The following is an 18,490-nucleotide window of genomic DNA, read 5'->3' on the forward strand; positions in this document are numbered from 1 at the left end:
TGTGTGTTTCTGTATATGAACCTTCTGTGTACAGAATGGCTGTTCTCAGATGGTCTGTGCCTGAACTAAAGCATGCCTCTTTGGGGTGTGGGCCAAAATGGAGCTATTGCAAGCAGAAGCGGAAAGGAGGGACAAAACCAAGAACATCTGTGATGGCAGGAGTGTGAAGTTGGGGAAAGGCAAGGCTGGTACGCATCACAGCCTTCCCCCAGAAGCTCCCAAGACAGCCTGTCTGACTGGCCAGCTTGCCTTGCATTATATTTTCCAGCCATTATACAGTGGTGCTTAAAAGTTTGTGAACTGAATAAATGTGACCTAAAACGTGACCTGTTCTCCCCATAAGTCCTAAAACTAGGTAGCAAGAACCCAATTAAACAAATGAGTCAAAAACATAATATTTGTTCATTATATTCATTAAGCTGGCTTAATCTTTGGGTGCTCCATTTTCCACATCTCTACTATTCTCTGTTGTAATATTTACTGACGGAAAACTTGCTGGGGAAAATCAGTCAGTCAGTCAGTCTGTGTGTGTGTGTGTGTGTGTGTGTGTGTGTGTTTAACTGGTGGCATTAGGTCAAATGTCTGATGGACCCGTATAGCAGACTTTTGTAGTGATCGTGTGTTTTGGGAACTATGGTATGCTCCTACTCGGATTGCTTGTGACATGCTGCCCAGTTTGTAACATCTATCCCAGATGTTGTTATGATGCCTTCTTAATAAATATTGAAATGCCTGTTGAAAACTAAATGAAATTTTAAAAAACAGCATTTTGTCTTTATGTCAAATTATTCAGAGATTCATAAGTGCCTGATTTGCTAGAGCGCACCTAGAAAAACATCTTATTTGAAATCAGAAGTGAGTCTTGTTTTTGATAGATTTAAGATCCTTGTTAGTTTGAGTTTTTCTATTATATTGGTAACATATCCCAGTCTTGCGTGCTTCCATTTTTCAGACTCTTTAAGTGCTATGTTATCAAGACAACTTCTGTGTATCTCTCTTTCAGGTTATGGCTCATAGTTCACCACAGAGCATCCTGGATGATGTTGCTATGGTAAGTAAAGGCAAAAAGCTTACCAGTGCAAACTTGTAATATTTTATCAGAAAACAAAGTTGTTGCTTTTACAAAATGAATTCAAAGTAATAATAGTAATGATCATGCCCTAAATTTGAAATTTTCTCTTTCTCCTACAGGTGCTAGATGAAGAAGCAGAAGTTTTTATAGTCAAAATGTGGAGGTTATTGATATATGAAACAGAGGCCAAAAAGATTGGTCTGGTGAAATAAAGACTTCTTTTTAGGGTTCCATTTCAATTTTTGTTTCACATCACTGAAGAACTTTGAAGTTTCTCTGTGCTCAGAGACATTTGTGAGACCTGTATTTTTTAAATGTAGAAAATGTGAATTTTTTTCATCCTCTGTTACATTGAGGCTATCTTTGTCCCATTTCTCAGCTTCCTTGATTGTAATTCTCCAAATCCTACATTGGTGGTTTTCATGCGCCAGATAAAGTAACAGGTATGATTTATAAACTGCAGCTGCTTTATACAGTCTCTGACCTTCATCTTCTAGACTGCTTCTTGTAAATATTGAAGAGACTCTTGTTTTAGAAAACATCACTTATTACATAAGAAAATAATTGAACTTTATGTAAATGCACCAATTTCCTTCCCTCCATTTTTTAAAAATAGAATAAACTTTAAAATTCCAAAAATGGATGGGAGTCATTTTGCTGGCAGACAATTTTCACCTGCATGGATGTGAACTTGTTCACTTGTTGGGCTTTGTAATATTTTTAGATGGCCTGTCCTGTAGAAAAAAAAATGGTGGACTTGCATAAACTCAGGACTTTCAGTTAAACTATATCAAAACATCACATACTTAGTTTTGTTGTTGTTGTTGTCGTCATTTTAATTAGGACAAATACCACACAGTTTTATTTGCTTTTAGCCCTCCTAATAGAAACCTGACATCTTAATCTTTATTATTTAAAAAGAAACTGGAAATAGGACAGTTTGGGATATTTGTGGAAAGGAATGGTATAAAATTGTAACTTGAGCAGAACAGTTTACAATGTTAGATCATAATATGTTCAAAAGATGGAAAAACTGTTTTAAGTAAGCCATCAAGTCAGCTGTGACTTTATTCTTTTTTGTACTGTAAAGTGTCTGTCAGATTTGTAGAGGGCACCATTTCCTGCCCTCTTATTCTATGGGTTTTATACATATGCTGATGTGATATAAATAACAATGTACTGTAAACTGCATTTTTAAAAATCTCACAAGCTAAAAGACTGTATGCTATAGGCCTCTTGATTGCAGGACAGACACTTTCCAGGAAGCAACAACTTGTCTGACTTTCAAAAACATCACTCTTCTGGTATCTCTTTATCTGAAGAAATACAGATCACTTACTCACAAGGTATAACTGTGATCCCATCTTACTGAATACGTGCATCTGAAAATTTGTTCTTAATGGGATCCTATAAAGGTTTCATCATGTAAATATTTCAGATATTAAAAATGTATATATTTGATCTGGATTTTGATTACTCAGGTTTTAAGATAATATCACTACTATTTCAGTTATGGGAGGAAGGGAATATAAGTGGTTAATTGATGTGCTTTCATTGCAGTACAGCCTAGTATCTCAGATTCTGCCTATTTGTCAAGCCCCAACATTGTATTGGACCAAGACTGAGTTAGTTGCAGCCTGGTCCTACTGAGATGAATTTTAACCTTCCAAAAATCTACTTCTAGTAGACTACCTGGACACAGTCATGTAGTTTTTGGGAGCAGTGCATAAGTAGGTTGCTAGTGCCTTCTGGAAAGTTTTTCTGACTTTCCTCTCTAGCCTATATCCCCGCTATTTCATGGAGGTGTCCTGTTTAAGTTAACTGGTCCTGACCCTGGTTAGCTCCTGAGCCCAAAGTCAGCTATGTACCACTACATACTGCTATTAGGAAAAGTTTGTGAACTCTTTAGAAGTATTCATAATTCCGTAGTAGTGTCACATGCAATCTGATCAAAGCCTCCCCTCCTGAAAATCTTGATAAAGAGACTTTGGATAAATAACATAGGTCTTTACTGAGTCAACATTCATTGTCTTTGTTGGAAAAAAAAATACACAAAGCCTAAGGATATCAACTTTCCTAAGACTGTATGTTGAGTTAAATGTTGCAATCAATGACATGGCAATCTGATACAGGTTTGAGAGGCCCTCTGTAGTTTGTTTGTTTTAATCCACATATCTTGTGACCATCAGAGTCTACTGTTCACAACACAGGCTTGTGGAAGTGGATCATGCCCCAAACAAAAGAGATTTCTGGACCTCAGAAAAAGAGTTGGCTGGAAAGAGTTATAAAACCATTGCCAGAGATTCTGGCCTCCAGCAATCCACAATAAGGCAGTTAGTGTACCAATGGAGAAAATGCAGCACCCTTGTTAATCTTCCCAGCATTGAGTGTCTTAGGAGTTCCAACACAGGCAACTCTTGGATTGTCTAACCTTAGTGTTCATGATTCCATCATAAGGAAAATACTGCACAAGAATGGTATGCTTCAGAGGATAACAAGAAGGAAAACACAGTTTTCAAGAAGCACATTTCCATCCATGTCAAGCTATTAGAACAATATTTAGTGGACCAGTGAGACAAAAGTGGAAAATTTGGGGCATTGATGAGAAATGTTACATTTGGAAAAAACAAACCACTGTATTCCAACAGAAGGACCTCATCCCATCTATGAAGCATGACAGGGAGAAAAAAGATGTGCTGCTTTGCAGCCTCAAGACCCAGACAACTTGTAATTGTTGAGAGAAAAACGGATTCTGGATAGTACCAACAACCTCTACAAGAAGTCAAGAGTATTGGTCCATGAGTTGAACCCAAAACAAATGTGGGCATGTAGCATGTTAACAAACCTCAGTGCAATTGAAATGGGGTACAATCTGAACTAAGCAGTTCATACATGACAGCACAAAAATATCAGTGATTTGAAGCAGATCTATAAAGAGGAATAGCCAAAATACCTCTATTCTGATGTGCAGAATTGATCAACAGATGCAAGAAACATTTGAAGTCACTGTTGCTAAAAAAAAGTGTCTCCATTACTACATCTAAAGCTTTCTTTTTCTCCAACCAAGTGTAATGACTGTATTACTCAAGTTGCCATCAAATTCGATCCCTACATAGTTATAGTAGAAATCGCTTTAATGGACCGTAGTATACAGAACAATGAAAAAGTTGCGAATGAAGGTTCCCGCGTTTTCCTCAAGTTAACCCAATGAATTCAAACCCCCTCCCTTTCTCAGGCATGCAGCCCCCCTCTCCGTGCCAGTCAGTTCAGTTCCATGCAGATGTCTCCAACATCTCGGCAGCTTGACCTTGGATACCAGAGATAGTCCAAACAAGATGCTTTCACGCTCCTGGCAAGTTCCCCCTCCCAATTCTACTGACCCGCAAGTCCCAACACGTGTTAACTCCATTCACGCATGTGAATCCAATCAGATGTTCTGGGAACGTTTGATCGGGGAGCATGACACAAAGATTGAATGTTGACTCACTGTGTTCAATACACTTTTTATTAAGAGGATATAAATGAAGCTCAGACATTGCAGGTTACAGTTCTGCAGGACTGCAGTTGATTCTTAGTGGTTCACAAACTTCACTCCTTCTGACAGAGGATTCAACTTATTAAATAAAATATAGGCTGTTGCTATAAACAAACTTCTGAGGAGGCATTTGCTTACAGTGGTTGGTTCCTGTTAGTCATGACTGATACTTTGCACTGATGAATGAAACCTAAAATTGTCTAGGGTCACATAAGCAGAAATTTGGCAGTACCCCATTTTTTTCAATCATTGCTTTTTTGTTTGGTCATAAAGTTGTGCCTAACTCTTCATGACCTCATGGACATCAGTTGGGAAATAAGGGATATCTTCTTGAAACAAAAATTGGACTGCTGCTCAGTATTTTTTTTTTAAAGTTTGCTAATGGACAGTGCCAATGCCTGTTTGCCAATGAAAATAGGAGAAGTGACAAACGATCTTAGGCTCAAAAATTCACAGGGATGGTAATTGCAACCATGAAATAAAGAGATCTCTGCTATTTGGGGAGAGAGTGGCAAACCTAGACACAATATTGAAGTGCAGAGATTGACAGCAAAGAGAATACAGTTAAGGCTGTGGTTTTCCCAGTTGTACTGTATGTCTGGGAAAGATTAATGAAGTAAAATTGATGCCTTTGAATTGTGCTGGAGAAAATTGTTGAGATCTTGGACAACAAGGACACACCATTCAGAACTAGATGAAATAAATCCATACTGAACACTGGAAACTAAGCTAAAGTTTAGCTATTTCAGATGCCTAACATGAAGACGAAAGTTACTGGAGAAGATTTTAATGCTTCAAAAAATCAACAGCAATGGGAAAAGGTCGACAGAAAACAAAGATGCTATTGCTAATGACCTTGTATCAGAAGTTATGTCATCACAACAGGGCTTAAAGACATTCACTAATATATATATATATAGGGTTAGTTCAGAAATAGACAAGTTCTCAGAATGCAAGCAAAATAGGCTGGGGATAAAAACCACCAGCTGCATAGACATGCCATCAGATTTTATACTAAACACAAGTACCAACATAAATAACCCTTTGTTAAAGTTTAGTTTTTATTCAACTCAAATGTGTGCTGAAACAAAAAAGGTTTTAACATGTTTTCTAAAGGACTATTGAAGATTAAGACCATATTCCTGAACAGTAATGGTGCCAATACATTACTTTCAAAACCCATTGCCTGAAGTTTTGTTTTTTGTTTTGCAATACCTTGAGTGATCTATGCATAAAACCAGAGGTTATCATGGGATTTTGTAATAAGGATTTCAATAGCTAGATTCAATAGCTAGATTCACATACTGCATTAAAACATAGCATGCTTTGCTTTTTGATTTAATATTATATGTGAAAATAACTTTTCTGATTTATAAATAACAGTTACAGGTTAGCCAGAACCTGGCCTTTATGGTTTAGTGCAATGTGCAGACCCAGCCACTGAGGTCTTGGCAATAATGCCATAAATTAGATTTAAGGTATCAGTTCCTCCTACTCAAATGAAAATACCTGAAATGTATAATATTTTGTTGCCTATAAACTCAGGCACCCTGTTTTTGGCATGGAGCCGATAAAAAAATCTCTGAATTTGGGGGAGAGATTAACTTTGCAAAGTGGCTTTTTTTGCCCCTCCCAACAGCACAAATCAGAAGTACTTCAGGCAAAGCAAAAAAGTATTTATTAAAGGGATCAAGACTTTTTATAAGGTACAGAAACAAATGACATACATTTGGTATATGTGATACCTCAGAAAGCAACTAATCAAACAATAAACAACATTGATTATATGTGAGAATTGAACAATAGAAAAAATTGATTACAGGTAACATTCACATCACTCTCTCCCCCAGCCGGGTTTGCATCCATCTCAAAACTTCCAAGTATGTTCAAAGACTTTCAGAATAGGCTTCCTATTGTTTAGCTGCTGAAAAGGCTAGTTTTTTCACATAAAATAAATGGTTTTGGGTAAAAGGAAAACCATCCGAATGAGATGGGTGGTGAAAAAATTTGATATATAAATAAATAAAAATAAATAAAACATAGTTTCCTGAACTTCAAAAATAGGCATGGATGTCATGTTAAAATGCTAGTATCACCTTTATTAAAAAGGTGGTAACGTCGCCTAAAATCCCAGGTAACAATTTTAGATACAACAAAGCTTGCCTGAAACTTCATGTTTTCAGGACTAAGTTTATTCCAAAACAAAAAATCTTCTGGGTTATTAGGATAATAGCCACAAAACCTATTAGCGTATTTAACTCCTGAGAGGGGGAGAATTGCCGATTACTACAGTCTGAATCCACTGCACGGTTTTGTATTACACCCTCCATTAAAACAACCGTACAAACTAGCATATGAAGATACAGATCTAAACCTACCTCTTCTGAGTTAAGCAAGTTAACCTTACTTGACAGAGTGTAATTCACCTGATACGCTCAGAAGCTTGCCCTACAATTCAAAAGTAAGGACCCGTAATGATAGATTCTGTAGTCCAAAACTGAAGGGCACCAAGATTACCCATCTTTTCTCAAATAATGGCACTTTGTGGCTACCTCCTCTTCGGCTAAGCAATCTTAAAGCAGCTTGAACCCCAATACAAGAGTAAACCAACTGAACAATGGTCACCCTCGAAAAATATTCATAGATAAAAGAAGCCTTAAAAAAATCGAATAATGATTAGAGTTCCGCGCCAAGCCACAGAATACAAACTTAAACGCAAGCGCATATAGTACAACAAAACGAAACAAATCATGTTAAGGGTTAACATGGTGTGTACATCCATCCAATGCATTCCCTGGCAAAGCGAAGAAAAGGCAGTTCCTCGGCAAAAACTCCGCGTTTCCTCGACCAAGTTAGGTCCAACGACCACGCGAAATAAAAATTAGCCCCCGGCTACCTCGACCCACGGCGGAGGCTGACGCATTTCTACAGCAGAAGCAGCCGCTCCTCCTCCTACGCCTGCGCACTAACCTCCTTTCTTCCCCGGTTGAGGCAGCTGTTGTTTGCCGCCGAGGGGCGGGGCGGCTCCTTTGATAGACAAGAGCGATCTGCCAAAGAAAGCAAGGAGAGGGGGACGCCCAGCTTATGGGAGTCAGAGGAGGCGGGGCGAGGCCTGGGCCGGAAGCGTCGGGCGAAGAGGGAGGGGGTTCTGCCCTGGTTCGGGTCGAAGCCAAATTGGGCGCCGAGGGGGAGAGGTAAGCGGTGGCTTTCGGAGAGGGCAAAAACCTTGAGGAGGGCAAGGCCTGGGCGGGAGGAAGGCCGTGCCCCTCGGGACTCTCCCTACCTGCCCCTTTACTAGAGGTGCATAACAGCTTCCCTTTATCGAAACTTCCTTCCAGCAGCCGTGGCCTCCCTTGCACTCCTTTGTAAATCGGGAGTAGTGATTCCGTTCCCAGAGTGCCTGTGAAAGAGCGGGGTTGGAAAGGGGTTTAAAATTCGAGTTGCCTGAGCTTGAATCCGGATCGGGCTGTTCAGCGAGGAGAGGCTTGGACTGAAATTGTCCCCCTGGTCCTAACCGAAATCTTGCAACGTTAAAAGCGGAAGCCCCTTGGCTGGAACTGATCTCATCGGGGCATGTAGCCGGTAGCGGAGCTTTGTCTGCTTCCCACGTCGTGTGAACGAAAAGGATACATTTCCTTTGGCTCCAGGCCAATATTTGAGGCCCATTCATAAGGACGCTTGGCTTTGTTTATCTCTTACTTAGATCGGAGTAAATTCTCATCATTCCTTTAAAGCGGGGGTCCTAAACTTTTTGCCATCACACCTCCCTTTAATGTAATCTTAATGTACACACCTCCCCTAAAAATCAGAATACCAAAATGAACAATGAAATCAATACAATGAAACTTTGGGAAAGGTGGATTTATTGTAACAATGTAACTAAAAGGTACTTCACACCTCCCCAAGGGAGATACACCTCATAGTTTGGGAAACCCTGCTTTAAAGAGTATCATCCTGTACTTTTTGGCATTCTGATGGAGCCTTGAAGAAGCCTTTCAAACAGGGAAACAGCTATGTATTTTACGGCACCTTAACAAAGGGATATTCTTTTGTGGACCAGAAGAATCCAGTTTAAAAGTGTGAAATGTTGTTTGGTGTTGGTAAATATACATACTGAATCAAAGAAAGAAGTGATACAGCTGGAGAATGAAATGTAAGACAAAATACAGGCATATATAAAATCACAGTGACATTCAAAAACTGCTGTTGCTAAATAGCTTGTCAGCAACAAGTTATTAATATTTTATATATATTTGTATTATATATTTGATATTAAAGCATATATCTTAAAAAGAATAAAAATGAACTCATATGGGATTAGGCCGTAGGTCAGAAAGGGGGAAGCTGTGGCCAATCAAATATTGCTGAACTATAATGGTAAGCAATGCTGAAAGGACTATTGCAAAATCACATGTTCTGATCAGCATTACTTCTGTGGAGGCAGGAGTGTTTATGGGCATTCTTGAGGGCAAACAGAATGCTACTTTATTGTAATAATGGTTTTTCCATGATCCAAAAATTCCAATATTATCTCTTATAAAGTTACTTCTTTATTATTTCTAAACTAGTCACAGTTGTTAAATTGTGTCCCCTTTTCGGGAGAGATGGGCGGTGATAGAAATTTGAAAAATAAATAAAATTTAATAACCACTGTGTTAAAGACCCCTAAGGAAAAGTAGAACAGATGTAATTAATCTAGCACTGGTATTTTTTCCATTTGAAAAAGAAATGCTTAATTGGCTGAAGAGGTTCTATAACCTGGAAAAAAGAGGGATTTTTTTCCTTAATTGGTTGTAGAACAATTTCACATACAGTTGCCAGGACTTCTGAGGTAAACAGTCTCAATTTCACATGAAACAATTGATCACTAAGTAATGGCTTGTCTGTTTCTGTCATTTTGCTTTATCTCTAACTCAAAGGATGCCTACTATTAACCTTATTGTGGCTGGTTAGAAGATACATTGACCTATGAACTAGCCACTTACATTTTAGTGTACAGTGCAAACCTTGGCAAGATGACCAGGATATACTTTAGTCTTTTATGCCAATCCAGAACACAGGATTAATTGAGAAATTAATCACTTACCATGGGTAGACACAGCCTCTCTATAGCAATTGATTATGGTTTAGTCCAGCAAAACAAATTGATGCTCAGTAAATTAAAAAGTACAGATCTCATGATCTGGAGCTGGATGGTAGACTTTATTAAGCATGCATCAGAACTATACTAGCCCTGTATGTTGTAGAACATTTTTTTTGCTGAAAATGTACAGTTAAAATATATTCTGCTTAAGAACAGTTTCTCTGTGAATGAGGGTAAGTGTAAAATCACTCCACAATAGTTAGTTAGGCAGTGTTAACATCTACATCATGCTTTTTCTTCATGAGGATTTAGAAATAACTGCTAAGGTGGATTTTCATTTGCGTTCAGCCAAATATATTGTAGGTTTTCAGAACATCTCTCTTTTTAAAAAATTCACAGCTGCAGTAACTCAAGAAGAAAGTCCCAATGGCAGAACTATCTGCACACTTATCACAGGTCCAGCATGGACAACTGAGAGAGAACTCTCCTGACAGTCACCTGACCAATACTGTACGTAAGAAATGATTTTGTTACATGCCAGAGTATAAACTGAACAGATTACACATGGTAGACATGATGATCAGTGGCATACCAGGGGTGAGGGTGGGAGCAATCTGCCCTGGGGCAGGTAATAAGGGGTGCATTGTGTGGTGACTTGGGGACAATGAGGAGGCTATCGAGAGGGTTGGCAGCAGGTGTGTCAGGTCATTGCTGCCAGCACACCAGTCAGCTGTTTGGCAGTCAGCAGCAAGTGGAGGGGGATGTTAAAAAAAATGATCGGCTCTGGTATGCCCCTGTGCAAAATACCAGTTAATTGTTCTTAACTGGCATTTATTAGTACTGTTTTGCTGTGTAAACAGTAATGAAGATGGCTTCTCTGTGGTTCCTTTTTGACAAGGTAAGGTTAGATTGTTGAGTTCTGTTGAGTTCTAGGCTTAAATCCCCATTCATCCATGAAGTTCGCTGTGAGTTCTTAGACCAGTTGCCATCCTTTAGCCTAATCCTTTTTACAGGATAGTGGACAGTATAAAGAGAATAATTATAACAATAATAGAAACGTATGTGAGAATCCAGGATTATTTAATTTAATTTGATTTTCACATTTTTAGACTGCTGAACTCCCAAATGACCGTGGGCAACTTCACAAACTAAAAACACCAATAAAATACAAAAGGAATGATGTATGACAAAGTAAAACAGCGTATGGAGAAAAACCACAAAAGACACCACATACCTTCCACTTCACTCACCACTAAAAGGGACCTCCCAAACAACCTAGCCCCAGGCCTTTGAAAATAACCAAGTTTTAAGGATTGCCTGATGGTAGGCAAGATGGGGGCCATGCAGACTTCTGGGTGGGAAACTATTCCACAGGGCAGGTGCAGCAACAGGGAAGGCCTGCCTCCAGGGTCCCATTAGATGGCATTTTTTAATTGACAGGACACAGAGTACACCAACCCTGTCAGAGCGAATAGGACAGGCAGAAGCTACAGAAGATAGGTGGTCCCTGAAATAGTTAGGCCACATGCCTTGTAGGACTTTATAGGTGATAAACAGCACCTTGAAATGCACCTGGAATCCAACTAGCCACCAGTGCAGTTCACATAGCAAGAGTACTACATGGGCAAAATGAGGCTTGCCCATCACTGCTTGTTCCACTGCACTTTGGACCAGCTGTAATCTTTAGATGGTCTTCCTGGCCAGCAGCGTGTAGAATACATTGCAGCAATCCAACTGCTAGGTGAGCAAGGCATGAGTGACCATGAGGATGGCCTCTCATTCCAGGAATGGACAGAACTGGTGCACCAGTTGAACCTATGCAAACGCTTTCTTGTCCACAGCTGTTACTTGCTCCTTGAGGAGGAGCTCTGAATTTAAGAAGACCTCCTCAAATTGCACATAGGTCCTGAGGGGGTCAGTATTATCCCCCTCAGGACTTAAGGTAGAAAGTTCCCAGAACTAGTAGGACCAAACACTCAAAGCCACTGAGCCTTGCTAGGGTTGAGCCTGAGCCTGTCTTCCACATGTGTGTTCCTCAACATCCAAACTCCGCATCCAGATCCCAACAGCTTCCAGAGAATGGAACAAAGCCTCAAAAGCATTGCTTGGTTGGCTGGAAGTTGAGATATACAGCTGGGTATCATCAGTGTATTGATGATACCTGACACTACAATGGATTACCTCCCCCAACAGTCTCATGTACTATAGATGTTAAGCAGGAAGGGTGAAAGTGTTGAGCCCTGGGGGCCCCCACAAAAAGGTTTGGGGCTCAACATCTCACCCCTTAAACACCAGTTGGAGCTGCAGAGAAAGGAAGAAAAACACCACAACATATTTCCACTCCTATAACCCACAGTTAGTCCAGAAGATGCCATGGCCAATAGTACTGAAAGAGAGATCCAGGAGGGCCAGAATGGTTGCACCGCCCCATCTTGGCTCCATCAGAGGTCATTGACAAGGGTGACCAATGCCATCTGAGTACTATGTCCTAACCTGAAACCTAACTGAAAAGAGCCTAGATCAGCATTTTTCAAACATGGCAACTTTAAGATGTGTGGATTTCAACTCCCAGAATTCCCCAGCCAGCATGCTTTTTATTTAGGGACTCTATAACTGCATTCCAACCACCTTCTCCACACTCTTCCCCAGAAAGGGAAGGCTGGAAATGGGATGAAAATTGTCCAGAGAGGTTGGGTCCAGTGATGGCCCCTTGAGTAGGGAGCCTTCCACGACCTCTTTCAAGGCAGGTGGGATCACCCCTTTTTTCAAAGAAGCTGACGTCACTACATAGACCCAACAAGACCTGAGTGGCCTTCACAAGCCAGGAGGGACAAGGATCTAATAGACAGCTGGTTGGACTAAGAGTCCTAAGGATTCTGTCCACTTCCTCAGGAGTCATGGGATCAAACTTCTTCCAGATAACCAAGCCAGACCTCTTCTATGCTAAATGTCTTTTCCTTCTTGTTTTCAAATAATATATGTCAGTTAGGAATTTTGAAGACAACGATTTAGCTATCGGGTTCTAAACTGCTGAATTTCTGGATATTTTCTAATTACTTGAGACTTTTGTTAGTAAATGTAATGATAATCAAACCGTTAAACACTCTAATAAACTGGCATTGACTGCTTAAAACTGGCAGTGCTGACTGCTTCAGAACATCTGCAAGAAGTTTGACACATGCCCATTTCTTCCAGTCTAATTAGTCCTGGTAACAGTTCAAAAACAGCAGATTCAAACATTTAAGCAAAAAAATAATATTGAAAGTAGCTTTTTCTGATTCAATGAAAAATCACCTAACTTACTCCAATTTCAGATTGTCAGTTCAGTATCCTGGGAAACACATGTTTGTTAAAATCTAGAGTGCCACAATTATTTCAGAGAAATTTCCACACTATTCCTGAGTGTTTTCTGGTATTTGGGGGAGGTTTTCTAGCAAAGTGAATAGGTGCTGTAGGCAGAAATCCAAATATTTCTTGAGCATATGTGTGTGCTTTTTTTTAAAAAAAAAACCCTGTCATTGGAATTTTTAAAATAGGCTTAAAAGAGTGAAATTACATCTTACATTAAGGCACTGTAGAAGTCAGTTACGTTATTTTATTTATTTATTTTCTGCATTGTAGTAGAGTATGTTAACATGGTGAATGACATCAACCAAGCTTGTAAGATGCAAAGACTTAATCCACTACCCTCTATTTAGATATTTATTATAATTTCAGAAGATAACTTGATTTGGAAAAGATTATTTTTTCCTGTTTACTCTCAACAGTTAGTAGAATATAGCTCCTGGGGGTCCAACATGGTGCTTTAGTACCAGTGCATATACCGTTAGCGCCACTGCCATTCTGGTTTTATTTATTTTTAGATCATTTTAATTTAAAAAATGAGTGAGAAACTATCATGTTGCAAATGTACATCTATATTTCCAACGGTACTGTTGGGACCTACATAAAACCCTGAAGCATTCTTAGGAAATATAATTGTAGATGCAGCTCAGTGCTTCGTTTGGAAATCTGAATACATACCTAAAAAAGACCAAGGGAAGCTGAAGTCATATGTTGAATATCCTGAGAGACTAAAGGAAGTAATAGTGAAGTACCTTTCCAGTTTACCTCCTGGTAAATGTGTGCTTGTGACTGGCATGTTGCTATAACATGTTTTCAAATTTCCAGCTTGGGTCCCTCCTAATAATGCTAGTTACAGGTTCATCTGAGTACTTAGGCTGGCTTCTTTGGGGCTTTGTAATTTTCGAAGAAATCAACATAAACCTATATATTTTAAAATGCATAAGTAGCAATTTATTTGTTTATCCATTAATTTATTTGATTTATATGGCCACCCATCTCACAATAGTGACTCTAGGCAGTGACTCTGGTTGGACTCTAATTATTTAGCAAGTTGATGGTGGCTTAGAAGTCACCGTCAAGTTTCTTTTCTTATGCACCTTAAGGAGGGAATGGACCATATTCATTTGCGGGATGGTTTTACTATTCTAATTAATGTACAGTATAGAATTGCCAGGAGATAATAGCAAAGATGGGCAAAGGATTGCCAACAGTTTTGGTAAAAAGTGCATACGGTATCCTATATCTATCCCAGAATTTGTGGTTTTCAGGCTACTGGTAAGTTAATGAAAACTGAAAAGTTATACCCAGGTTTTTAGATACAGTTCTTAAAGTGTTACTTTCTTTGTACTGATCTTTTCAAATGATTTAACATTTAACCTTATCTTTTTGAAGTTATTTCCTAGAAAGTCTCATTTTCCAAGTAATGTCATAATTATTACAGAGATCCTGTTTTTGTGATTCCTGTAACATATGGAGACATGATATATCCAGTCAGAATGAGTCTCTACAATCTGGTGCTTGTTAGATGTGCTGCTATTACAATTTCAAAATTCAGGGGCAGCAGGGGAGCTATGGTTCTGCTATACCTAAAAGGAACCAAATTAGGGCAGTAATATCATAGTATACACTGAAAATAAGAATTAATTCATTAAATTCCTGTTTAAATAATTGAATAAAGGTGCCTCTGCAGAGTTCTATTTTAAATACAGTAAATTCTTTAATATGCACCACATAGCTTAATTTCTGTGCTATGAATTCTCTTATTTTATATGCTAGTTGACAACTTTTATGGAATTGCATTATCTGATATCCAATTAAGTGAAAACATTTTGAAATAGAGGGCTAATCTATGTGACAAACAGGTTGTCTGTATTTTGTTATACGGCACAGTTGTGCTTGAGAGAGGATCAAAGTAACTCTCATGTAGTAGATATTTTAACTTGTGCTATCCCAAAGCATAGTACTTAAAAATCTGCTTAGGTAGTAGCTACCTTCATAGACCTCAGGTGTCTCTGTACAAATTTCTTACGAGTCATAAGTAATCAAGAGACCAGTGGTAGTACTAAAGTCAGTATATTAATATTTTGAAGTCATATAGAATGCCTTGTATTGTGCTGTTGCTGCTGCCTCCTACACTTCCAGTTGATTGAAAATGTACAGATACCTTATTCAAGAAGTGCTACTTTCCATGTTGCACACCTTTAAAACGATTGCTTTGGATTTCATATTAACTATAAGTCTGATAATTGCCAAGGTTGCTGTTTATCTTTGGTATTACTCATTCACCTTGAAGATATACAGTGTGTTCTTGTCCGCAAAGAGTATAAATGGGATTAGTTCAAACCTCTTTCAAGACTTTAGTTCCTTAATGGCTAATGAAACTGAGGAATCTGTTCCTTTGCTTCTGCTGCAGGTAGGATCTCTGAACTATGTTCTGTTTAATGCTGATCAGGTAGGGACCTGTATTTTCTATATACTAGAGCAAAGTGCAAAAATTGTAACCTGATTCCTTGCCATTTAAAATGCACCTTTGCACAGACTTTACATTTTAGGCATCAGTGAGTAATCCTGTTTGAGCAGTTTCAAATTGCAGCCCAGAGCATAGTTTTTAGGCTTTAATATTCATAAGGTTCTTTTTTCCTATTTATTGTACTTGTGACAGCATTCTGTATTGAGTTATCAGTGTGAAAATAATTTTACTCATTTATGAAAATTAATTCTGTTACAAAGCAATCCCGAATGTTCATTTGTAAATGTCTTTTGGATCAAGGTATTGTTGCATTTTTATTAAACAGGTTTGATAAAGTTTTCTTAAATCACATATTTATATTTTTTACAAGGGCTGGAAATTTAGAGTCACAGTTATGACTGTGTTTTGCGTTTGTCTGATCTATATTTTTTCTTACCCTATGATTTTGCTTGTTGGGAACAATAATATGAAAGTTTGGAAACATTATACTGGTATATAATACATCATATTTTGGGGAGTCGTCAAAATATCATAAACTTATTACTGCCTCTCTACTTAACCTCCTGTAAGAAAGCACCATCTTGGTTTATGTATGTCAACCATATTGCAATCTGCAGTCCTGCCCCTTGTAATGAAAATGCAAAGGGTAAAGTGCATGCAGCAGGTGGAAGAACAAGAGGAGCTAGAAAAGCCCTGTGGAATTGGGAGTGGAAGTTAAAATTAAACCTGTTTTGTTACAGAATTAAAGGTATTGAGTTTCATCTCAGATTTATCTGCTTTGCATCTTAAAACACTATATTTCATTTAGCAGTTATTCAAAAATTGAATGCTGTGCTGACAGCTCCACACCGAAGACACTGATTCACATGAAAATAAGTAACCAACATCTCAAGATGTTGATGGTCTTTCCCCTTCTAGGCCATTTCAGCCACTTGCCTATGTAGCTCCAGCAGTGCAGCAGCATTAGATGCTCCCAGATTATTGACTTTCATAATTTACAACCAGGATACATATAAAACATGCCAATATTTATGGATGTGGAATTCTTAATTTCAGAATGACAACAGTGAAAGACGACAACCTCAGAGTGGTGACCAGAGATCTAATAATCCTACTCCAGCATCTAATGGGCAGCCACAGCAAAGGCCTCGACAAGTGGTGGAGCAAGATTGTGAGGAGGAGGAAGAGCTGACACTGAAATATGGGGCCAAGCATGTGATCATGCTCTTTGTGCCTGTCACACTATGTATGGTAGTTGTGGTTGCAACCATCAAGTCTGTCAGTTTTTATACGCACAAGGATGGACAGCTGTACGTAACTTAATTTTTTCCATAATCGCTTTTTTTTCCTGCTCTAATATTCTATTTTTTTTTCCTCTTCTGAATGCATCCTTTAACCAGTGTTTCAAGATCTTGTTATGGTCAGTACATTTGTTATTTTTAAAAAATAGTCATTGCCGGTCAGTGGCAACATCACTTGGTTTTCCTAGAAACCCTTTTTCCTCTAGCTCCTCAGAATTGAAAAAACAATTGGGAAGAGATAGTCTTCACAAAGAAAGATACAGCATCCTCTTCTTTCTTATCACTTCTCAGTTTTAAGTAACTCTCCTGATCCTTTATGTTTCTCTGAATGTAGTTATGGCAAAGCATGGAGTATCTTAGTTCATGGATTGGACGTTAGGTGGATCCTTCTAAATTCCCTCAATGGAAAGCTTCCGTCAATAGAAATGGGGGATCATCTTTCCCTTGCATCTCTCAAATCTATTCCAGAGGGCTCCCTTAATCCTTCCTAGCAGATGGGGTTTCATAAATGCCCCTTTTCCCCATTTTGCTGACAGAAGCCTGCTATCAATGGAAGCACATTTGTTTGATTTCACCTGTTGTATTCTCATGTAAAGTCAATTTATGCCTTTCTCTTTTAAGAATTTAGACATTTAAAGAATCAAATGGTTATTACTTTTATTCTCTACCTCTGTAATGTTTAAACATCCCAGTAGGTCCTTGATCTAAATTAAAATACACCCCATCATCCAACTTGTATTCTTTTAGAGTTTAGGAGTGGGTGAATGGACCTCAAAATGGCAAGTGTAGTTCACTGTAAGTGCTAACTAATGCTTGGTACCACAAAAAAATAATTCTTTTCCATGTGCATTGATGGAATCTGAGCTGAAAGATCTGATCAGGAAAGCGATCTTGGAGTCATGATGGATAGCTCAGTGAAAATGATAACCCAATGCATACATATTGTGGAAACCACAGATGCCATGTTTTGTATTCGGTTAAGGGAATTGATAATATGGATGGATGGATGGATGGAGTGTGTGTGTGTAGATATAAATATAATATGAAATGCAGACCAAGAAATGTATGGCTCCCTCTTTCATAATCTGACATTACATTATCTAGGGTATTTTATTATAGCAGGTCAGGTTTGGCTTGAACAGCAGAACTTGTCTTGTGTTTTATGTGACGGATTGCAGTACATTTTTATGCAGTACATTTTTATTCAGCTTATGCTGGTGGTGTGATTTTGACTGTGTTGGCAGCTTAAAATGAAGGAGCAGCTATGTGCTTGTTATCCATTTCGTAGCCACTAGATGGTGCATGCAAAAAGGCAATTTTAAACTAGATTTTTAGAAAGTGTTCCATATTAATTCTGATCAATTTAATCAGAAAATGTATCAGGACTTAAAAGCATGTGTCATGTTTTATTTTGCTCTGCATTGCATTGTAGACTCTATACTCCGTTTACAGAAGATACAGAAACAGTTGGACAAAGAGCTCTGAATTCTGTTCTCAATGCTGCCATCATGATTGGTGTCATTATTGTCATGACTATTCTCCTGGTTGTGCTTTATAAATACAGGTGCTATAAGGTAAGCTCAAAATTACTTATGATATTTTCATTCAAACCCCCAAATAGGTTCTTCCTTTCCTAGAATTTACTCTTTTCCAGTGTATAAAGGACCAAACCAGTTGTCAGATC

The 18,490-nt window shown here is 38.5% G+C and overlaps 2 protein-coding genes across 4 annotated transcripts in view; both read left to right on the forward strand.

The window, feature by feature from the left end:
* RBM25 (RNA binding motif protein 25) overlaps window positions 1-2,533 on the forward strand; it is a 43,459-nt gene extending 40,926 nt beyond the window's left edge. For both annotated transcript variants that reach the window (XM_063289852.1, XM_063289853.1), the window contains 2 exons: window positions 1,004-1,051; window positions 1,192-2,533. In XM_063289852.1, coding sequence (XP_063145922.1) covers window positions 1,004-1,051; window positions 1,192-1,284 — 141 coding nt within the window. In that variant the 3' untranslated portion in view covers window positions 1,285-2,533. The remainder of the gene's footprint in view (window positions 1-1,003; window positions 1,052-1,191) is intronic.
* Window positions 2,534-7,714: 5,181 nt separating this feature from the next.
* Window positions 7,715-18,490, forward strand: part of PSEN1 (presenilin 1) — a 30,634-nt gene continuing 19,858 nt past the window's right edge. The window contains exons 1-4 of one of the 2 annotated variants that reach the window (XM_063289871.1): window positions 7,715-7,801; window positions 10,090-10,200; window positions 16,562-16,815; window positions 18,239-18,380. In XM_063289871.1, coding sequence (XP_063145941.1) covers window positions 10,117-10,200; window positions 16,562-16,815; window positions 18,239-18,380 — 480 coding nt within the window. In that variant the 5' untranslated portion in view covers window positions 7,715-7,801; window positions 10,090-10,116. Of the gene's footprint in view, window positions 7,802-10,089; window positions 10,201-15,360; window positions 15,449-16,561; window positions 16,816-18,238; window positions 18,381-18,490 lie in introns of those variants that run through there. The other variant, XM_063289872.1, reaches the window with a different exon arrangement.

The sequence above is a fragment of the Candoia aspera genome, chromosome 1 (genome assembly GCF_035149785.1).
Source record: "Candoia aspera isolate rCanAsp1 chromosome 1, rCanAsp1.hap2, whole genome shotgun sequence".
Lineage (NCBI taxonomy): Eukaryota > Metazoa > Chordata > Lepidosauria > Squamata > Boidae > Candoia > Candoia aspera.